The following is a 21,038-nucleotide window of genomic DNA, read 5'->3' as shown; positions in this document are numbered from 1 at the left end:
TTTGTCTTTTTGAGACACAACTACGCAACTTCAACCTTGCGCACTTCCCTACGCTGTCCGAAATCAAACGTGCTCATCCAAAGGCCGACCTCTCTGCTAAAAAGGGGAAATATGTTTCTGTGATCACAACTCTTATGACACAATTCAATCAGCGCTTCCAAGATGTTTCTGTCATTGAGAAAGAAATCAAGCTGTTCTCAACTCCCTTCCTGCTGGATGCAGAAGAAGTGGAAGAGAGTCTGCAATTAGAACTCATCGAGATGCAGCTCCTCTCCCTACCCGACTTCTACCGGAGCTTGGAAAAGGCCAAGTTTCCTCTGATGCGACGCCACGCAAAAAGAATGACCAGTCTGTTTGGCACAACATACATATGCGAGCAAACATTTTCTCTGTTAACTCTGAACAAAAGCAGATTGAGAACCAAAATGAGCGACAGCCATCTCTGTGATGTCCTTCACATCTCAACCAGCAAACTTACTTGTGACCTGCCAGCCGTCCTTCAGTCCAGAGCAGCATCACTGCTCCCATTAAGTGCAACACTGTTCCCATTGTAGGCGAGTTCAAATATATTACACAGTATTCATGTGTTCAAAAGCCCAATTACTTAATAAATGAGGTCAATTAAAGTTGATTTTCTAAAACACGTTAGCTGATGAATGATTTGCATAAGTAGGTTAAATAAAGCCTTCCCTCTTTATACAGGGCTGTGAAGGGGGTCCCCATCCTGACGAAGAAGCAATCTGAGGATGAGCTGCCAACGCTTTTTGTAAAAAAAATGAAAATCCATTAATGGAGACATGTGATTTATGCAGTTTTTTCTTTAAGTTCATTCAATTATGAAGCATAATTTACCTACATTTGATTGATTGATTTGTATTACTGTTAATACACTAGAGGTGATATACCTTAACTTTAGTGAGCGGCTCAACCTTTCGCATATTTTTCTGTCTGTGGCCCTCAGTGAAAAAGGTTTGGACCCTCCTGCTTTAATACGTGGAACACTTCCTGCATTTCGCTCTCGCTCGCCCCTCGCGTCCAGTAGTCGTATTACACTGTTTAACGTTCCCGTCTTCCTCGGTGGTTTGATTTAACGGTCTCACTTCCGCCCCGCTGCTCTCGCTCGCCCCCTAGTGTGATAACCGGCACTCCGCTTGTTGTTGCGCGCAACCGCACCGCCGTTCCTTCCCTGCACCCCCCTCGTCTCCCCCCCTCTCTCTCTCACCCCCTCTGTGCTCACACACACACACACACACACACACACACACACACACTCTGGTTTTGATTGCTTGTTTAGTGAGTAGGTTTAAAATAAGTGTTATGGGGATTGTTGGTTGCAGTTATAGGTGATCTTGATCGGTGTTCCTGTGAGTTAATAAACCCTGTTATACTTTAAAGAACCGTTTTCCTGTGTTTACTTGTGCATTTATATGGTGGTGACCGTTGACATACATCGCCAGTGCTCGAACTTAACTCCTTCCAACATCTTCACCCTCAAGGAGTGAATATCAATTATGAGACTTGATTTATAGTATTGGTTATTGGTCCCTGTTAGCTCAGGGTGGTGCCCCGTTATTTATTCATTCTGAGAAGTATCTTAGTGATTATTAATAATTCTATTAATGTCCATAAGGTAGTTCCTCATTTGCTAGTAACCTAATACGACCCCCTAGCCGCTCCCAACACTTCTCATCCAACCACAATCACATTCACTCCATCAGGATGGCAACATTTATCTGGATAGGGTTTTTTTGGTATGTTCTGTTCATTTCTACGATATAGTTGATACTAATTCCAGGTCCACCATCAGCTGTTGGTTCTTCACTGAGCGTCTGTGGCCGACTGTCACCTGTAGCTTCAACAAGTCCACTCTTATCATCCAGGGAACCGTCTCTCAGTGCAAAGAACCAAAAGCAGGTGAAGCTGAACTCCTTTAAAACACCAAACGTTCCTCCTGTGATGATCCATCAAGACGCTTTGAACAGATTGTTTTTCTGACTGTTTGTCTCTTAATAATAATGTCTGGACTAAAGGACAAACACACACTGGAGGCAGAGGACCAGCATCTAAACATCCAAGTGTTGTTTGAGTTGTTAAGAGCCCACAAACCTGCAGCGTGACCACGTTGACTCATATCAACCCACCATGATGCCGTCAACGCGTCAGGAGACACCGTCCTCTCTTATAACGTGGAGACAAGACAAAGCTCCAGAGAAACAAGGTTTTCATCACCTTCCTCCCTGTTCAGGCTCATCCTGGCTACTGTTCCTCACTACTTCTGTCTGTGTTGATGGCCTCATGTGGGACACAGTTTGATGAGTCTCTGGTAGTTTCAGGTCAGCTTGGTGTGTCAGGGTCTTATTAACCAGGCTGACAGTGGGACAGAGAAAAGGTTTCCAGCTCTACCTCCTCTACCAGACTGATGGTCTGTGGCTGCAGCCTCTTCATACCTGAGAGTCTCCAGTCTCCAGTGAGGGTCCTCCAGTCCAGCAGACAGCAGCTTCACTCCTGAGTGTCCTGGATGATTGTAGCTCAGGTCCAGCTCTCTCAGATGGGAGGGGTTGGAGCTCAGAGCTGAGGCCAGAGAAGCACAGCCTTCCTCTGTGATCAGACAGCCTGACAGCCTGCAGACACACAGAATAACACGTCACATGATCTGAGGGAGCTGTGAGGGCTGGAAGGTCACTGCAGTACTGAGATACTATCAGGTACGCCAGAAATGCAAGTTTCAGTCTCTTTTACACCTCTGCTTTTCCCATTTTCCTCAATGAACCATATTAAAATGACATCACACAGCATGAATAAGAGGATTAATAGGACGACCCTGTGATGATTTATCATGAGCCAACATTATGTTTTAATTCCCTCCGTATCAAATGTGTTGGTTCCACGAGGATCCGATGATGTGATGGAAACATAAACCGATTTTTGTCCCTAGTTTAGTCTCTTAGATTAGATCTTCTGGCTCCATAGATAAGGTTCATCTTCTGGTGGAAAAAGGTTTTTATGAAGTCTGAAATCCTGATGAACAATGATGATGTTCATGCTGTGGAGTAGATAGTTTAAGACAGTGATTCCCAAAGTGTGGGCCGCGGCCCCCTGGTGGGCCACGAGAGGTTATTTACAGTAAATAAATAAAACGTTTTTAATTTTCAATTTTGAAAAGTTTGAAATTAATATAAAAATATTTAAGATGCGGCACATTAGTTATGTGAAACATTAATTGATGAAGCACAAACAATTTAAACGGACAGATTAATAAAACAATAAGGCTCTCGCTGGAAACGGCTGCTCTTGTCCCCCTGTCGTTGGTCAACAAACGCGGCGCCCTCTTGTGGTATTAAAGTCAATATACCGCATTGTCCGCACTCCAAGGCGCACTTAAAAGGCTTTTATTTCCTCACAAAAAGACAGTGCCTTATAATCCGGAGCGCCTTATATATATGGATCAATTGGTTAATCGGTTGATCCATACTGGTTGTACACGGCGCTCAAGGCGCTCTGCCAAACACGCCAAAGCTCGTCTACGACGGCGAGATGCTGAGCGGCGCTCAAGCGCGTGAGATATGGAGCTGCTTTCAGGGCGCGTCGGAGAAACAAAGCTGTCGTTCTCGCCGAGCACTTCATGAGATTAAAGAGCGAGAGACGGCGCCCTTTTCTCTACAGTAGCTCAACCATCTTAACGGGGAACATAAGTTATTCTAAAAGCAGCCGAAGATTTAAGGAGTGGATGGCGAGGGGGGCGGCGGGAGCGGACGCACCTCGCAGCATCCATCGGACCCTGAAAGCACCGTCTCCCCCTCCCCACCCCCCCATCCACCCGCCCCGACGCCAAACGTTTGACTGCTACGGCGGCAAATCACCAGCCGGTCTGCGAGCTGGACCAATCGGTCTTAATGTGGCGGTAATGATGGTAAATGATGCTTGTAGCTGGTTGTCATCTACGCTCCACTACGGTTACATAAAGGTGGCGTTTGTGTTTTCACAACGTTTTATCTCATAATTTAGACTTTCTATCCCCTTTCTTCAGTGCGGAAATGGGCTTCTATAGTTGTGTGAATGCATCACTCCAGCCAATCCAAAGACGGGGTTTGTAACCAATCAGGTGTAGAGACCATGGTGACTGGCTCCGCCCCCTTACTGTCAAAAAGAACAACAGCGAGCGCGAAGAAAACTCCTTCGAGCGCGAGCAGAGATTCTCCTCGCGAGCAACGAAGCTCACGTTCAAAAGTCCGTCTCACGAGAGATATTTATTTATTTATTTATTTATTTGCTCGCGGATGTTTGATTTACGCGCATCAACCTGATTTGCGCTCTGGAATATTGACAGTGATTTGCTGCCATACCCCCCCCCAAAAAAAGGTGAGGGATTTTCATGCCTGAACATGAAAGAAATGAGGAATCAGGAAGGCAGCAAACACTTTATCACACAACTGTAACACATAAAAGCAGAAGCCATTTTCCAGTGAGGCTGAATGAGGCGAGTCGGAGGACGTCCACGTTGTCCCATTGATCAGGTGGACTGCAGTGTCTCCCCGTTGTACTACTTCATGGGGGGGCACCCCTGTTATAATGATGGAAACACTGAACTGGCTTCGGTCGCTTATCTAAACATCGGCCAAATAAGCCGTTTTTCAGACTTCATGAGCAAATACAGAATCCCTTTGTGTTCATTTCTAAAGCCGCATAAAGACACACGTGACTTTATTTAAGGCGCTGCGCTACTTGCAAGTCGCTGTGTTGTGGCAGATTCTCTATAAAGGTAGAAAACAACAAACTCATGGTCATGAAGGTCCTCATGTAACGTTACATGGAATCTGCATGAGGAGGAGGAGGAGGGTCCATGTCGCTAAATACCAACTGAGATCGGCTTGTAGCTTCTGACAAAGGATCCTTCCACCGACCACTTTTCACACCCGCCGTCGCTCTGATCTGCAGGCGCATGGCGGAGAAAACCAATCGGGTGTCTGGATGCTAAATGTTCATACTTCTGTTGGGCCTCCACCCTGCTAATGAACCTCACCACGTGTTTCTTCACTGAGGACAAAGGAAGAACACAAACATATAGGGGTCCCCGTGGCCTGATGCCAGGGGCTGATAACAGGACCCCTGCAGCTCTCCAGACCCCCTTGGCCATAAAAAGAGGACGTACCAAAGAACACCGAGCGCTCCCATTGGCCGAGGACAGTGACATTTATTTATGGACCTCAAGTTCATAAGAAGAGATTGCGCCAAAGGATCGATCTCTTTCGCCTGTCTTCCCGTTAGTGACAGATCGAGACAACACAACGTTGTTTGGTTTCTTTTCTTTCCCTCCAATTCCCAAGTTTCAGTCTTAATCTCGCTGGACGAACTCAAGACTCGCGCTCCACTACGTCCCGCTTCCTTTTCCCTTTTGATTTCATTCCTGTTGACTCCAGAGGAGCGGAGAGACAGCTGCTCTCTGACCCCCCGCCGCCTCTGTTCCCAACGAGAAGTTCGGACCCCACGGCCGAAATCGCCTTCATCCACTGAGTTTCCCTACGCGGAGCTCAACTGTCCTCAGTCAGCTGGAAGCTGATGACCAACGCCCATCAAACAGTAACACTGGTTTTCTGGGCAGACTAATTTAGCGTGTTGATATGAAGTTGATGTTTATTTGATTTGTTCAGTCATAACGTGGTACGATAGAGTCCGGATCAACGAATCCGCTACCTTTGATTTATGTTTGAATGTGTACCTGCAAATGTCGTAATGTCCCCTGTTGATCTGATGCTGTGATACGTTTGCTGTAAGAGAGTGAAAGCGCCGACTGTGTTACGCTGCTGAATGATGTCTCATGGTCAGAATAGTTCCTTATTTTCTTTTCTTTTCCCGGGTCTCCGCCGTGAGATCCGTTTGCCTGTGGTTTCATTTCGTATCGCCAGCCACATCGTTGGTTCTGTAACTGCACACACATGGATCCGACCATCCTGATTCACGTTGCTGATCTACGTTCCGCTGGTCGCGGGACAGAATCTCCTCGCGCCGCGTCTAAGTATCCCCCCCCTCCTTCGTCCAAGCCGTAGTCCCTAGCAACAGATGGCGTTGCCATAGCAGTGCAACTGTCGTCTTCCTCGTTGCTTTAATACAGGGGTGTCCAAAGTACGGCGCGCGGGCCAACTGCGGCCCGGGATCCATTTTTTATTGGCCCGCAGCAAATTATAAAAATAGAATGGAATGTGGCCCACACATGAAACTTGCCCTTGACTGTATTGTAGTTCTTAGTTTGACCAGTAGGTGGAGCTACTCACTAGCTGCAGTCCTAATGCAGCTTTTCCACAAAAAAAATGTTTAAATAAAAAATTTCCGCGACGACAAAATGGCAGAAGCAAAGAAACGCAAGATAGCAAGTGAATGCAGAACATTTCAAACACGGTGGGAAAATGAATATTTCTTCAAAGAAGTCAAGGAGAAGTGTGTCTGTTTGATTTGCAATGAAACGGTTGCAGTGATGAAAGAGTCCAATGTACGACGACACTACGAAACCAAGCATCCGACCTTCACGTCCTACACTGCTGCTGAGCGAGAGGACAAAGTCCAGCACATGGCAGCTAACCTGCAGGCTCAACAACAGTACTTTTACCCTGCTAACAACACACAAGAAACGCTACAATAGCTAGCTATGAGGTAGCTCAACTCATAGCGCGCCGCGGGAAAGCTTTCTCAGACGCTGACTTGGTTAAACAGTGCCTCATTAAAGTCGCTGGAATAATGTGCCCGGAAAAGATGCAGGAATTCAACAACGTGAGCATGTCCACAAACACAATTGTGCGTTGAATGGAAGACTTGTCAGCTAACATACAGAATCAAGTGTCACATAAAGCTTGTGCTTTTGACTTTTACTCCATTGCATGTGATGAAAGATGCAACAGACGCCGCACAGCTGTTCCTTTCTTTGCGGGGAGTTGACGATAACTTTTGCATCACGGAGGAGCTGCTTGATCTTCGGAGTCTAAAGGGCACAACAACGGGTGAGGACATTTTTGAAGCCGCGTCAGGTGCAATTGACAAGATGGAACTTAAATGGGACGAGCTGCGTGGAGTTGCAACAGACGGGGCTCCCGCTATGACAGGCGAGCCCAAAGGAATGGCATCTATGGTGTGCGCCAAGGTGCCAGAGAGTGGAGGCGAGGCTGTAAAATTGCACTGTATCATCCACCAAGAAGCTCTCTGTGCCAAGACAGTCCAGCTTGGCGATGTGATGACCACAGTTGTGAAAACTGTCAACATAATTCGAGCACGAGGGCTCTACCACAGAGAATTAAGCTTTCCTATCTGATGTCGATGCTGAATACGGGGACGTACTCTATCATTGTGACGTGCGCTGGCTTAGTCGCGGCTCCGTGCTGAAGCGGTTTTATTCCCTTATTGCCTTTCTAGTTGATCTTACTGGTCATCTGAACTCACTGAACAAGAGCCTACAAGGCAAAGACCAGCTTGTACCACAACTTTCTGTGCGAAGCTTCGTGTTTTTGAGACACAACTACGCAACTTCAACCTTGCGCACTTCCCTACGCTGTCCGAAATCAAACGTGCTCATCCAAAGGCCGACCTCGCTGCTAAAAAGGGGAAATATGTTTCTGTGATCACAACTCTTATGACACAATTCAATCAGCGCTTCCAAGATGTTTCTGTCATTGAGAAAGAAATCAAGCTGTTCTCAACTCCCTTCCTGCTGGATGCAGAAGAAGTGGAAGAGAGTCTGCAATTAGAACTCATCGAGATGCAGCTCCTCTCCCTACCCGACTTCTACCGGAGCTTGGAAAAGGCCAAGTTTCCTCTGATGCGACGCCACGCAAAAAGAATGACCAGTCTGTTTGGCACAACATACATATGCGAGCAAACATTTTCTCTGTTAACTCTGAACAAAAGCAGATTGAGAACCAAAATGAGCGACAGCCATCTCTGTGATGTCCTTCACATCTCAACCAGCAAACTTACTCGTGACCTGCCAGCCGTCCTTCAGTCCAGAGCAGCATCACTGCTCCCATTAAGTGCAACACTGTTCCCATTGTAGGCGAGTTCAAATATATTACACAGTATTCATGTGTTCAAAAGCCCAATTACTTAATAAATGCAGTCAATTAAAGTTGATAACATTTTCTAAAACACGTTAGCTGATGAATGATTTGCATAAGTAGGTTAAATAAAGCCTTCCCTCTTTATACAGGGCTGTGAAGGGGGTCCCCATCCTGACGAAGAAGCAATCTGAGGATGAGCTGCCAACCCTTTTTGTAAAAAAAATGAAAACCCATTAATGGAGAGATGTGATTTATGCAGTTTTTTCTGTAAGTATAATAAATTATCAAGCATAATTTACCTACATTTGATTGATTAATTTGTATTACTGTTAATACACTAGAGGTGATATACCTTAACTTTAGTGAGCGGCTCAACCTTTCGCATATTTTTCTGTCTGTGGCCCTCAGTGAAAAAAGTTTGGACCCCCCTGCTTTAATACGTGGAACACTTCCTGCATCTCGCTCTCGCTCGCCCCTCGCGTCCAGTAGTCGTATTACACTGTTTAACGTTCCCGTCTTCCTCGGTGGTTTGATTTAACGGTCTCACTTCCGCCCCGCTGCTCTCGCTCGCCCCCTAGTGTGACAACCGGCACTCCGCTTGTTGTTGCGCGCAACCGCACCGCCGTTCCTTCCCTGCACCCCCCTCGTCTCCCCCCCTCTCTCTCTCACCCCCTCTGTGCTCGCTCTCTCTCACACACACACACACACACACACACACACACACACACACACACTCTGGTTTTGATTGTTTGTTCAGTGAGTTGGTTTAAAATAAGTGTTATGGGGATTGTTGGTTGCAGTTATAGGTGATCTTGATCGGTGTTCCTGTGAGTTAATAAACCCTGTTATACTTTAAAGAACCGTTTTCCTGTGTTTACTTGTGCATTTATATGGTGGTGACCGTTGACATACATCGCCAGTGCTCGAACTTAAATCCTTCCAACATCTTCACTCTCAAGGAGTGAATATCAATTATGAGACTTGATTTATAGTATTGGTTATTGGTCCCTGTTAGCTCAGGGTGGTGCCCCGTTATTTATTCATTCTGAGAAGTATCTTAGTGATTATTAATAATTCTATTAATGTCCATAAGTTAGTTCCTCATTTGCTAGTAACCTAATACGACCCCCTAGCCGCTCCCAACACTTCTCATCCAACCACAATCACATTCACTCCATCCGGATGGCAACATTTATCTGGATAGGGTGTTTTTGGTATGTTCTGTTCATTTCTACGATATAGTTGATACTAATTCCAGGTCCACCATCAGCTGTTGGTTCTTCACTGAGCGTCTGTGGCCGACTGTCACCTCTAGCTTCAACAAGTCCACTCTTATCATCCAGGGAACCGTCTCTCAGTGCAAAGCACCAAAAGCAGGTGAAGCTGAACTCCTTTAAAACACCAAACGTTCCTCCTGTGATGATCCATCAAGACGCTTTGAACAGATTGTTTCTCTGACTGTTTGTCTCTTAATAATAATGTCTGGACTAAAGGACAAACACACACTGGAGGCAGAGGACCAGCATCTAAACATCCAAGTGTTGTTTGAGTTGTTAAGAGCCCACAAACCTGCAGCGTGACCACGTTGACTCATATCAACCCACCATGATGCCGTCAACGTGTCAGGAGACACTGTCCTCTCTAATAACGTGGAGACAAAGCTCCAGAGAAACAAGGCTTTCATCACCTTCCTCCCTGTTCAGGCTCATCCTGGCTACTGTTCCTCACTACTTCTGTCTGTGTTGATGGTCTCATGTGGGACACAAACAGTTTGATGAGTCTCTGGTAGTTTGAGGTCAGCTTGGTGTGTCAGGGTCTTATTAACCAGGCTGACAGTGGGACAGAGAAAAGGTTTCCAGCTCTACCTCCTCTACCAGACTGATGGTCTGTGGCTGCAGCCTCTTCATACCTGAGAGTCTCCAGTCTCCAGTGAGGATCCTCCAGTGCAGCAGACAGCAGCTTCACTCCTGAGTCTCCTGGATGATTGTAGCTCAGGTCCAGCTCTCTCAGATGGGAGGGGTTGGAGCTCAGAGCCGAGACCAGAGAAGCACAGCCTTCATCTTTGATCAGACAGCCTGATAGCCTGCAGACACACAGAATAAGACACATGTCACATGATCTGAGGGAGCTGTGAGGGCTGGAAGGTCACTGCATTACTGAGATACTATCAGGTACAGAGGGGTCACATTAACATGGTTACTGACTGGTTTCCAGTCACAACTAAACACCCACTAATGTACATCAACAACCTTATAACATTACCACTAACTCCATAATGTCAAATATTTACATTATATTGAAAATAAACACATTTTATGGAAATAGTTGGAAAATACATATTTGATTTAAATCATGCAAGCAGAAAGAATCTTATGAAAGTCAGAAATGTACCATGGATATAAATAAAGACACCAAGTGGACTTTGAATCCTGACCTGAGAGTCTCCAGTTCACAGTGTGGACTCTTCAGTCCAGCAGAAAGCAGCTTCACTCCTGAATCCTGCAGGTGGTTGTTACTCAGATCCAGCTCTCTCAGACTAGAGGACTGGGAGCTGAGAACTGAGGACAGAGCGTCACAGCTTCTCTCTGAGAGGTTACAGCCACTCAGTCTGAAGAGAGGGATGAAGAAGAAGCAGTAAACATTAAAGATGGCAGCATATTTAAGTTCTGATGTAGGAATCTAACTCTCTCTCTACTTACAGAACTTTCTTGGAGGCTTTGACCACTGGCAGCAGCCTCAGAAGAGCCTCCTCTGAAGCAAAGTAATTTTTCAGGTCAAACACCTCCAGATCTTCTTCTGATGACAGTAAGATGAAGACCAGAGCTGACCACTGAGCAGGAGACAGTTTCTTTTTGGAGAGACGTCCTGATCTAAGGGACTGTTGGATCTCCTCCACTAGAGAACAATCATTCAGTTCATTCAGACAGTGGAACAGATTGATGCTTTTCTCTGGAGACACATCCTCACTGATCTTCTCCTTGATGTACTGGACTGTCTCCTGATTGGTCTGTGAGCGACTTCCTTTCTGTGTCAGCAGACCTCGTAGGAGAGTCTGATTGGTCTCCAGGGAAAGACCAAGGAGGAAGCGGAGGAACAAGTCCAGGTGTCCATTAGGACTCTGTAAGGCCTTGTCCACAGCACTCTGGTAGAGACTCATTGGTTCAGGTTGGTCTTTAGAGACTTTAGACACCGGCGAGGTTGTTAGTACTTCTGACAGCAGATTGACACCAGAGCTGAAGAAGGTCAGATGGACATGAAGAGCAGCCAGAAACTCCTGAACACTCAGATGGACGAAGCAGAAGACCATGTCCTGGTACAGTCCTCTCTCCTCTCTGAAGATCTGATTGAACACTCCTGAGTACACTGAGGCTGCTCTGATATCGATGCCACACCCTGTCAGGTCGGATTCATAGAAGATCAGGTTGCCTTTCTGCAGCTGATCAAAGGACAGTTTTCCCAGAGATTTGATCATCTTCCTGCTCTCTGGGCTCCAGTGTGGATCCGTCTCAGCTCCTCCGTCGTACTTGACCTTCTTCACTTTGGACTGAACCACCAGGAAGTGGATGTACATCTCAGTAAGGGTCTTGGGCAGCTCTCCTCCCTCTCTGGTCTTCAACACCTCCTCCAGAACTGTAGCAGTGATCCAGCAGAAGACTGGGATGTGGCACATGATGTGGAGACTTCGTGAGGTCTTGACGTGAGAGATGATCCTACTGGCCTGCTCCTCATCTTTGAACCTCTTCCTGAAGTACTCCTCCTTCTGGGGGTCGGTGAACCCTCTGACCTCTGTCACCATGCCAACGCACTCAGGAGGGATCTGATTGGCTGCTGCAGGTCGTGTGGTTATCCAGAGGCGAGCAGAGGGAAGCAGCTTCCCCCTGATGAGGTTTGTGAGGAGCACATCCACTGAGGCCGACTCTGTGACGTCAGTCAGGATCTCATTGTTGTGGAAGTCCAGAGGATGTCGACACTCATCCAGACCGTCAAAGATGAACACAACCTGGAACTCTTCAAACCTGCAGATTCCTGCTGCTCTGGTTTCACTGAAGAAGTGATAAACAAGTTCCACCAAGCTGAACTTCTTCTCTCTCAGCACATTCAGCTCCCTGAAGGTGAATGGAAATGTGAACTGTATGTCCTGGTGGTCTTTGTCTTCAGCCCAGTCCAGAGTGAACTTCTGTGTTAAGACTGTTTTCCCAATGCCAGCCACACCCTTAGTCATCACTGTTCTGATTGGTTCCTCTCCTCCAGCTGAGGCTTTGAGGAGGTCTTCTTGTCTGATGGTGGTTTCTGGTCTGGCTGGTCTCCTGGATGCTGTTTCAATCTGTCTGACCTCATGTTCTTCATTGACCTCTGCAGTCCCTCCCTCTGTGATGTAGAGCTCTGTGTAGATCTCATTCAGAAGGGTTCTGTTTCCTGCTTTAGTGATCCCCTCAAACACACACTGGAACTTCTTCTTCAGGTCGGATTTGAGTTCACGCTGACAAACTGGAGCAAGAAGTCCTGAATGAAGACAACAAAGAAGATCAATGAGTCACAGAATAGATTTCAACATGTCCTTACCTTAGAGAATGACTATGAATATATTCTGTCCATCTCTGGAGACATTAGTGAAGGTCTCATTTATCAGCATGGTAAGTCTGTAGAGAAATCCTCTTACTGCTCTGCAGACGCTCAGCCAGCTCCTCCTGCTTCATTCTCCTCAGGAAGTGCACTGAGATCTTCACAAAGGCCTCTCTGCTCCTCCTCTGCTCTTCATCCAGCACCTCCTCATCCTCTTTCTCTAAGCATTCTGGGTAATCTGAACTCACAACCTTCTGGAGTTTCTTCAGCTCGTTCTTCACAAAAGTGAGAATGTTCTCCTCCAGCAGCTGGAACAGAACATTCTATGAATGACACCAACTAGAACATGGAAGCCACCATCAGGTCCATGTTGGACAGACGGACAATCCACTGGTCTACAAAGTGCAGCATGGAGATGATGATGAACTGAGAGATGTTAAAGTAGTTGTTCATGTACACACCATGAAGATGGAGTCCAGGTGTGTTTGATGCTGCTGGGCAGACGGACCTGTGGGAACCTCTGAGCTCTCCTGGTCCTCTCTGTGGAGGAACATGAACCATCAGCTCACATGATGTTTGGACCATCAACACCAATACAACATTAGTTAAAGATATTGGCTTCTGTCATGATGGATCATGATGGAAACCAGATTCTGAAGACTGTCGATGATGACGGACAGTTTATTAGTTGAGTGACAGTTAGTCATCAGTTTCATCTGGTTTTAGTTCTTACTGTGGGTCATAAAAACAACGTGTGCAGACCTCTGCATCTGGTCCAAAGTCCTATGGAACTACTCCAAACCTCTTTAGTCCGTCCCCTGACCTCTAGAAGTCTCCTTAGATCTTCTGAAACTAGTCTTTGGACCTTGTCACAGAGTCTACTGACGATACTTTGTCCAAACCTCTGCATGGAGTCCAGAGACCACGTCAGCTGGTCCACAGAGCACTGAGCTTATTCTAATCACATGTTCAGTCTCAGTCATCTGTCTCCAGAAACCTGCAGCTGTCTCCAGATGTGACCTCTGCTGATCCTGATGTGGAGGAACTAGCTCACATTGTGTTTACATCTGAGGATGTTTACAGTTAATGATTCACACTTAAACACACACAGACCAGTTAGATGATGGGTGTCTAACTCAAGGCCCGAGGGCCAAATCTGGTCTGCGGGGGGTCCAGTGCAGCCCGCTGGATGACTTTACTATTGTGAGAATTACACAAAGACACAAATAGCTTTTCTATAAAAGTAGCTGCTATTCCTAATCAGTCCACTGGTCGCCAGCCAATCGCAGGGCCAACACGGAGACACACAACCATTCACACTCACATTCACACATCTACGGGAAATTTAGAGTCCCCAATTAATCCCAGAGCATGTCTTTGGATTGTGGGAGGAAGCCGGAGAACCCGGAGAGAACCCACGCAGACACGGGGAGAACATGCAGACTCCACACAGAAAGGCCACTTGGCGGAATCGAACCCAGGACCTTCTGCTGTGAGGCGACAGTGCTAACCACCACACCACCTTGCCGCACAATACTAATAATGGTTATTATTATTTTCTATCTTTCATCGTAGGCGTTGGACAACAGTACTTTCTGATTGATGTTGTCTTCATGGACAGATGCGAATACTTCCAAAGCCATTCTATTCTCTGTCAATCACAACGATGTGAGCGTGATGATGTCTGGGCCGTGGTGACTGATAATGCTGCTCACTGTCTGAAGGAATACAGGAGGCTCTGAGAGGAGTGTTGCCCAACAGCGTACATGTAACCTGCCTCTGCCATGTCATCACGCTGGTGGGTGAGACCTGGCAGCTCTGCAAATCATTCTCAATTGTGACATGGATGAGATCTGCCTGCTAGAAAGAGAAGATGGGTGCGCTTCCTCATCAGCAAGGAGTTTGTGCAAGCTAAGGCTCCGAGTTGCACTTGGAATTGAAGTTTACAATGTTTTTGATATTTACACCAAAGTTAAGTTGCATTTCCAAAATGTTTTATTGTTTACTGCACAGGCTGTTGCAATTGTTATGCACCTTTGTTAGTAGATATTGACAGGACTATTCTTACTTAGTTTGATCTTACAAAGAACTAACGCCATTTTTTGTTTAGTCATGTATTTTGTTTAATTTAAACCAATAAACCTGAATTTTTTTTTGAATGACTGTTCTGTTTGGACACAAGAAAAGATATTGCCATGTTTTTATCATGCAGCATGTTTTTGCCTGAAATAAGGTTCTATGTATGGAAGTTTTCAGTTTTAACTGAATATATTGTCTACATTTCAGTTCTTAATTCACTGTCTCTGCGTAAAATGTTAAAAAACAAATTCTCAAAAATTAAAAAACAAAGAGAATTTGTGGGAAAAATTAAACTGGAATTTGAGAAAAATGAAACAGATTTTATAGGGCCCTACTTACTCTGTGTCATAAGAACGGCGTCCATCTTTGAAGTTAAGCAGACGACCATTAGACTGATCACTCTTCATGGACAAACATCTGGGTTCAGGAGACTTTCCTCTCTGCTGATGTGAACTGAAAGAAACACTGAGATTACATCATCACATCATCATCTAATCATGAAGCATCAGCTCACATGGTGTCCGTCCTCACAGAGACCAAAACAAGGTAAAGGTCCATGACGTGAGGTCTGGATGTGGACCACATGACTCCCTGTAGTGGTTTAGGTCTACTGGTCCTGCTGGTCCCACTGAGAATCAACAGCTCAGTCTTTCAGCTCACTGTTTTCTTCACCAGTCAGTTTGGTTTAGTCCCAACAGGTCTCACCAAGTCCTCCATGGAGCTCTCCCTCCCTCACTGGACACTGCTGAAGGGCCCTGGAGCAAGAAACCCAGAACCTCCACCAGAGAGTCTGGTAGAAACACCTCATCATCAGCCTGAGACCCTCACCTTGCATCAACAGAGGGACCAACGTCTTTGAAGGCTATAGGACAATCCATAGACCGGTTACTCTTCATGGACACACAGCTGGGTCCAGGTCCAGGTCCTGGTCTCTGATGGGTCCTGGTCACACATGTAGAAGCAGAGTCAGTGAGTCAGAGACGTTGGGACATGGAGACGAGTGGAGGACAGTTGGAGATGGTCCTCCCACCTCTGAGCTTTGGTCTGGCTGTCATGTTCCCCACACAGAGGGGCTTCAGAGGGAGGGACTCCGTCCTCTGGGTCCTCAGCCTGATTCATAGCAGAGTCCACACCTTCACACCTTCGCACCAACCTGCTGGGAGAGCTCACACATTATTATCTTCATCAGGACAAACACACAGAGCTCATTCACCTCAACACTAAAACTCTCATGGGACACTTTGTGTTGTTGTCTTGAGACAACGTGTCAAGAGACGTCATTTTAAATCCTCATCCTATAAATGTTGTGTTTCTTTTAAGCGCTTTCCTTTGGCAGGAGGCAGCGGTCCATCAGGACGTTATTTATGTTAAATCACTATATAGGCTACTAAAACTCAGCATGCAGGATGACAACATGAGATGTGTATCATATATCGCTACGTTTAGCCGCTAGCAAGACACCTCGTTAGCAATGTTAATAAGCTTGTTATAGCACGCTCGTACATTGATGCTAGTATTAAGGGCTCTCGCGATGGCTTCTTCGTAATGTTACTGTGAGCTACAGAGCTGCCACTTTTTCACTAAACCTTGGAGTGAGATGTTGTCAGGGATGAAGCTGCAGCCGACAGCAGAAACATGAACATGCAAAACAACCTACAATCTCACTCATGTGGGCCTTTATGATCATGAGGTCAGAATGCACACAATTGTACCAAATACACACCTGATGCAATAGGCTACAAGCGACTAGATCTCCACTCTTTGCTGTCCTGCTCCTAAATGGTGGAAGGAGGTCTCTGAAGACATCAGGACCACAGAGAGCCTTCACATCTTCAGACTAAAGACACACCTCTTCAGACTCTACCTCCACTAACACACTAACTAACTGTACCACTTACATTGGACTTATAATGGTTCTTATCTACAGCAAGTTGTAAAGCGGCTTATTTGATGAAAGTGCACTTTGTTGTTTCTTGTTCTTCTGGGTTTGTGTCCTTATGGTTGAAACGCTCTTATTGTAAGTGGCTTTGGATAAAAGCGTCAGCTAAATGACATGTAATGATTTAAAAGATGAACATTAGCACTCATCTTCCAGCCGATGGAGCTGTGCTGTTTCTCCTCTTCATCTCCTTCAGAGTCCAGAAGTCAGTAAAACAGTCCAGTATCACATGACATGTGTCATGGTCAAATATGTTAGAACATAATGATCACTTTTAGCATAAGATTGTCTATATTGAAGCTTGACGTGTGAAAAGCAGAATGACCCAACGTTTCCATTTGCAGCGGAGTCTAAAGAAAGGAGGGCGAGTCAACTTGCTCTCACACAAACGCTGGAACAAAGGAACTGTCTGTTACTTCATCTCAACCTTCATATCTCACTTCGCAATTTGTCATACTGGCCACTGGAGACGACCTTCATGTGTGTGTATAAAAGCTCAGCGCTGCTCGGAGACGCGTCTCCACAGAGCTCTGTAATACGTGCGCGTGTATTTGACCTCCTGCTAGCAAGAAATCAATTGACTTTTACAACTTTGATCATTCATCAAGACTTTGTTTTTATTAGATAACCATAGAAATAAATGATTCTCTTCTCCCGAACTAGTTACAACTAGAAAAGGCATTTCCTGCTGAAAATGCGTTGGAATGCAAAAAGCTGAAAGCTGCACTGAATATTTAAAAATAGCTGAAAATACAGAAAGTTGAAGGGAATTTGAATACATTTGCTGAATATTTAAAAATAGCTGAAAATACAGAAAGTTGAAGGGAATTTGAATACATTTGCTGAAATAAAAGATATTAGAAAAGCTGAAATTAATTTGAAATAGCTGAAAATACAGAAATGGGAGAAGCTGAAAGGAATTTGAATAGATTTGCTGAAAAAGCAGAAATGAAAACAGCTGAAATAAATGTGAAATATTGCAAAACAGAAGTTGCAGGAGCTTAAATGAATTTTAAAAAGTACAGAAATAACAAAAGCTGAGATGAATAAAAAGAGGTTTAAAATTGTTTGTAGTAATGTTAGTTGTAATTTGGGTATCAGTACTAGCAGTAGAAGTCGGTTTAGTATCAATAGCAGTAGAAACAGCTGGAATACTGATACTATTAGCCATAGTAGTATTTTTAATAACATTAGTAGTAGTTGTATTAATAGCAGTAGAAATACTAGTAGTATGGTAGTAGAAGTATCAGTTGTAGTTCTACTGAGGTACTAGTAATATTCGTAGTGGTTATAGTAGTATTTGAAAGAGCAATGCGTATTTCAACGAAACCGCTTCATGGTTAAGGTACAGATAATCATTGAGGCTTTTAGTTTGTAATGATGGAATTGGGTGAGGGGGGGTTGGGAGACAGAATGTTTGTTATTCAAACTAAGAAGTTTTTAATTAATAGGCCTCATCACTAACATTACAGTAAAAATTCCCTCCATGGGGCTTTTATTTTGAAATTATTGGATTGGGTGGGGTGGGGGGGTGTAGATAGAGGGAGGGAGGGTGAGAGGGTGAGGAAGGGAGGGGTGGTGAGGAAGAGATAGAGGGAGAGAGAGAGAGGAGAGATAGACAGACATACTGACTGACTGAGTGATAAACAGTGAGAAGAGGTCAGGGTGGAGGGGGGAGGGGGGGCGAGTGTCTTTATCATATTGGTCTGTTGACAGAAAGCATAGCTGCGTCATGTGACTCCACTAATCAGGTCACAAGGAGCAGCTGTGAGTCACAGACACAGATCCTGCAGCATGTGAGTGCTCGTAACCACGACAACGACGCACCTGTGATCATTAACGATCTGCTGCAAAAGACAGAGACATGGCAGCAAGTTACACAGAATCCACACCTCAAACAAATGGGAACCAGCGCAAAACTATAACAGCTATCTAAAAAATACGGCGTTTGTATGAGACCCAAGACTCTACCGAACGCGTGGATGTGCTTTTTATGTCTGTCCGGTAATAAATACGGCTCCTATGGCCGTTGACAAAACGTGTACCTTGTGGATTTTTGTGAGAAATATGTCGGCAGATTTGTATTGGAGCCTATGGGGCTTTTGGCAGAGGTTGTGTCACTCAAACACTCCTTGCGCCAAAACTAAAGAACTCTGGGATTCCATGAACACATTAATCCAATCAGCACAACCATACCCTCATTAATCTGAAGAAATGAAGCCTCTAGAGTGTATACTTTGGCTGCAAGGACAGAAGTTCCATACTTTTTTAACCAGATTCCTGCGATGCCCCACACTCTAGCCTCGAGCTCTCCACTCTAGCAGACGCAACACACACTCATGTAAAAGTCAGAAACGGAGCGAAAAACTAGTGAAACATAATCAGTGATTATGAAAAAAGTACAATAGATATCAAGAAGCAGTTTTTTTCATAAAATAGTTGAGACTTGTGTGAACATTTGAGAGTTGAAATGGTGTCTGTAGCTGAAAGATTGGCGAAGCTGAAAAATCTGAAAGTTGAAGAAGTTGAAGAGGATTTGAAAAGCAAACTCCATTTGAAAACCATGTTAAAATATTAACGATTATTGATTTATATAAATTCAAGCTTAAGAGGTAGAAAGCTGAAAAGTCATAGCCCCCAAGCCAGAAAGAAGCTGAACATTTTAATATTTGAAGGATTTTAATAGCTGAAAGTGTGAAGGAGTTGAAAGGTGGCGCGGAAGAAATAGAAGAAGAAGATGAAGATGAAGAAATAAAGATTCGAAGAACAATACTTGGAATGCATCGTTAATGCATTCCAACAATAAACCCTGACGATTCTACATGCAATATTGTCGAGGTAACACAGCAAAGTGCTCTCTCTTTGCGGCCTGAGGGGGGCGCTGGTCTTGGGCCGAGGCCTCACCTGGCGTGCAACGTGACCCGGAGCCGGAGATGCTGCCGCGCTGGAAGCAGGCGGCCGCCCTGCAGCCGTTCTTCAGAGGTCACTCTGCAAAGGGGACGAAGCTGTTTGGGGAGAAAGTCACCGCCGCCATCCGCACTGCGATCCAACAGAGCTTCTCTGACTGTTTCAGTCAAATGAGTCACAGCCATTTGGATCCACCAGGAACGACTGCTTTCCCTTAATGAATATCATCTCCTAGGTCTTTTTTCAATTAGCGTGAAAAAACAATAAACAGGACGAATCGTCAAAATGTGTCTTAGTGGACAAAGAGGAGGTGGCCTTGTTAAATATCAGCGTCGACGTGCACAGTCCTCTTTGTTCAGTGTGTAATGATCCGAGTGTTGCCTCTTGTGTCCCTCAGGTCCTGTTTGCTGCCTTACTGGTTTACTCTGTTCCACCTGGCTCACACCTCCGTCTGCCTCCCTCTGCTGCCCAGTGGAAGTACTGCAGGCTGTTTGTCCACTTTACCTTCTGCTTTCTGACACTAGAGGTCCATGTTTGTCATGTTTTAAGTTGGTCATTAAAACATCAGTAGATCCACTTTTTAAGAAGAGCTTATGGAAATGCTTGTTTTATTCAAACGCGCACAGACCTCTCTGGGTGGAGTTCCCAGGAGAACAGAGCACCTTCGCTGTGGACCACCACTATATGATTGGTGATAAATACCTTTTTTTACTGGGTGAAGTTCTCACTTTTATGATCTTAACTGTCTTTGATTGTATGTAGGTGGAGCACTGCTGGCCAGTCCTGTAACCAAGCCGCGTGTTCAAGCTGTGCGAGTCCTTCTTCCTGGATCTGGTGAGGTAAATCAAGCAGCAGGTAACAAACGTCTTCTAGTGACTCACAAGTCACCTCATGGCGCCTGTTACATGAAGGGCTGCTTGTGTTTTAGGTTTGGTACGACGTCCTCACTGCAAAGGCGCATAAAGGAGGCCGGACTCTGGGTCTGCCCGTCACCCTGGACACAGTTAGTGTCAAAGTCTCAATTCACACAGCGAGGGTTACTTCCTCTGTCACATTCTATATGAAACTTGTATTCTATATGAAACCGTTTTTTGTGTTGATATTCACCATGTACAACGGAAACAACCGGAGACCCGGAGCTGGCCCTTCACTGCTCTGGACTCCTCCGACAGGATACAACGTGAATATGGCACTTTCTCGTGCCCCCAATGAAGTGCACTACCTGAAAAGGCCAGTGAGCGAGCTGCATGCCTTCATTGACACTGAGGCCAATATGTGCCGCCGGTTACAAGATCAAGAGCCGGCCTACGATCGCATGGTTTGTGAGCACACAACAACGCTTTCAGACCACAAGATTCACACCACTAGCTGTGTCCTGAGAAGGGAGGGCGGTCGACTCGATCTCATAGACGGTTCACATCTTGTTTGGTTTTCATATCCGCGTTTCTTCTTTTTTGGTCTATTAATTATAATTTGCACCTGCCACTGAGGATGGCCTTCACATGTGTGTA

General features: G+C 45.4%; 1 protein-coding gene and 1 long non-coding RNA gene across 2 annotated transcripts in view; both read right to left on the bottom strand.

Annotated features, from left to right (window-relative positions):
* The window catches only part of LOC144390253 (protein NLRC3-like), an 80,019-nt gene that overhangs the window by 2,073 nt on the left and 56,908 nt on the right, over positions 1-21,038 (bottom strand). The window contains exons 7-9 of the mRNA XM_078096713.1: positions 10,739-12,542; positions 10,474-10,647; positions 9,949-10,122 (exon numbers count right to left, since the gene is read on the bottom strand). Coding sequence (XP_077952839.1) covers positions 9,949-10,122; positions 10,474-10,647; positions 10,739-12,542 — 2,152 coding nt within the window. The remainder of the gene's footprint in view (positions 1-9,948; positions 10,123-10,473; positions 10,648-10,738; positions 12,543-21,038) is intronic.
* Positions 14,819-17,256, bottom strand: LOC144390367 (uncharacterized). The gene is made up of 2 exons (XR_013454401.1): positions 15,712-17,256; positions 14,819-15,623 (listed from the first exon to the last, which is right to left on the bottom strand). It is a non-coding gene; the product is annotated as an uncharacterized LOC144390367 (long non-coding RNA).

This window comes from Gasterosteus aculeatus, chromosome 21 (assembly GCF_964276395.1).
Source record: "Gasterosteus aculeatus chromosome 21, fGasAcu3.hap1.1, whole genome shotgun sequence".
In the NCBI taxonomy this organism is placed as follows: Eukaryota; Metazoa; Chordata; class Actinopteri; order Perciformes; family Gasterosteidae; genus Gasterosteus; species Gasterosteus aculeatus.
This window is presented reverse-complemented; position numbering and strand designations above follow the sequence as displayed.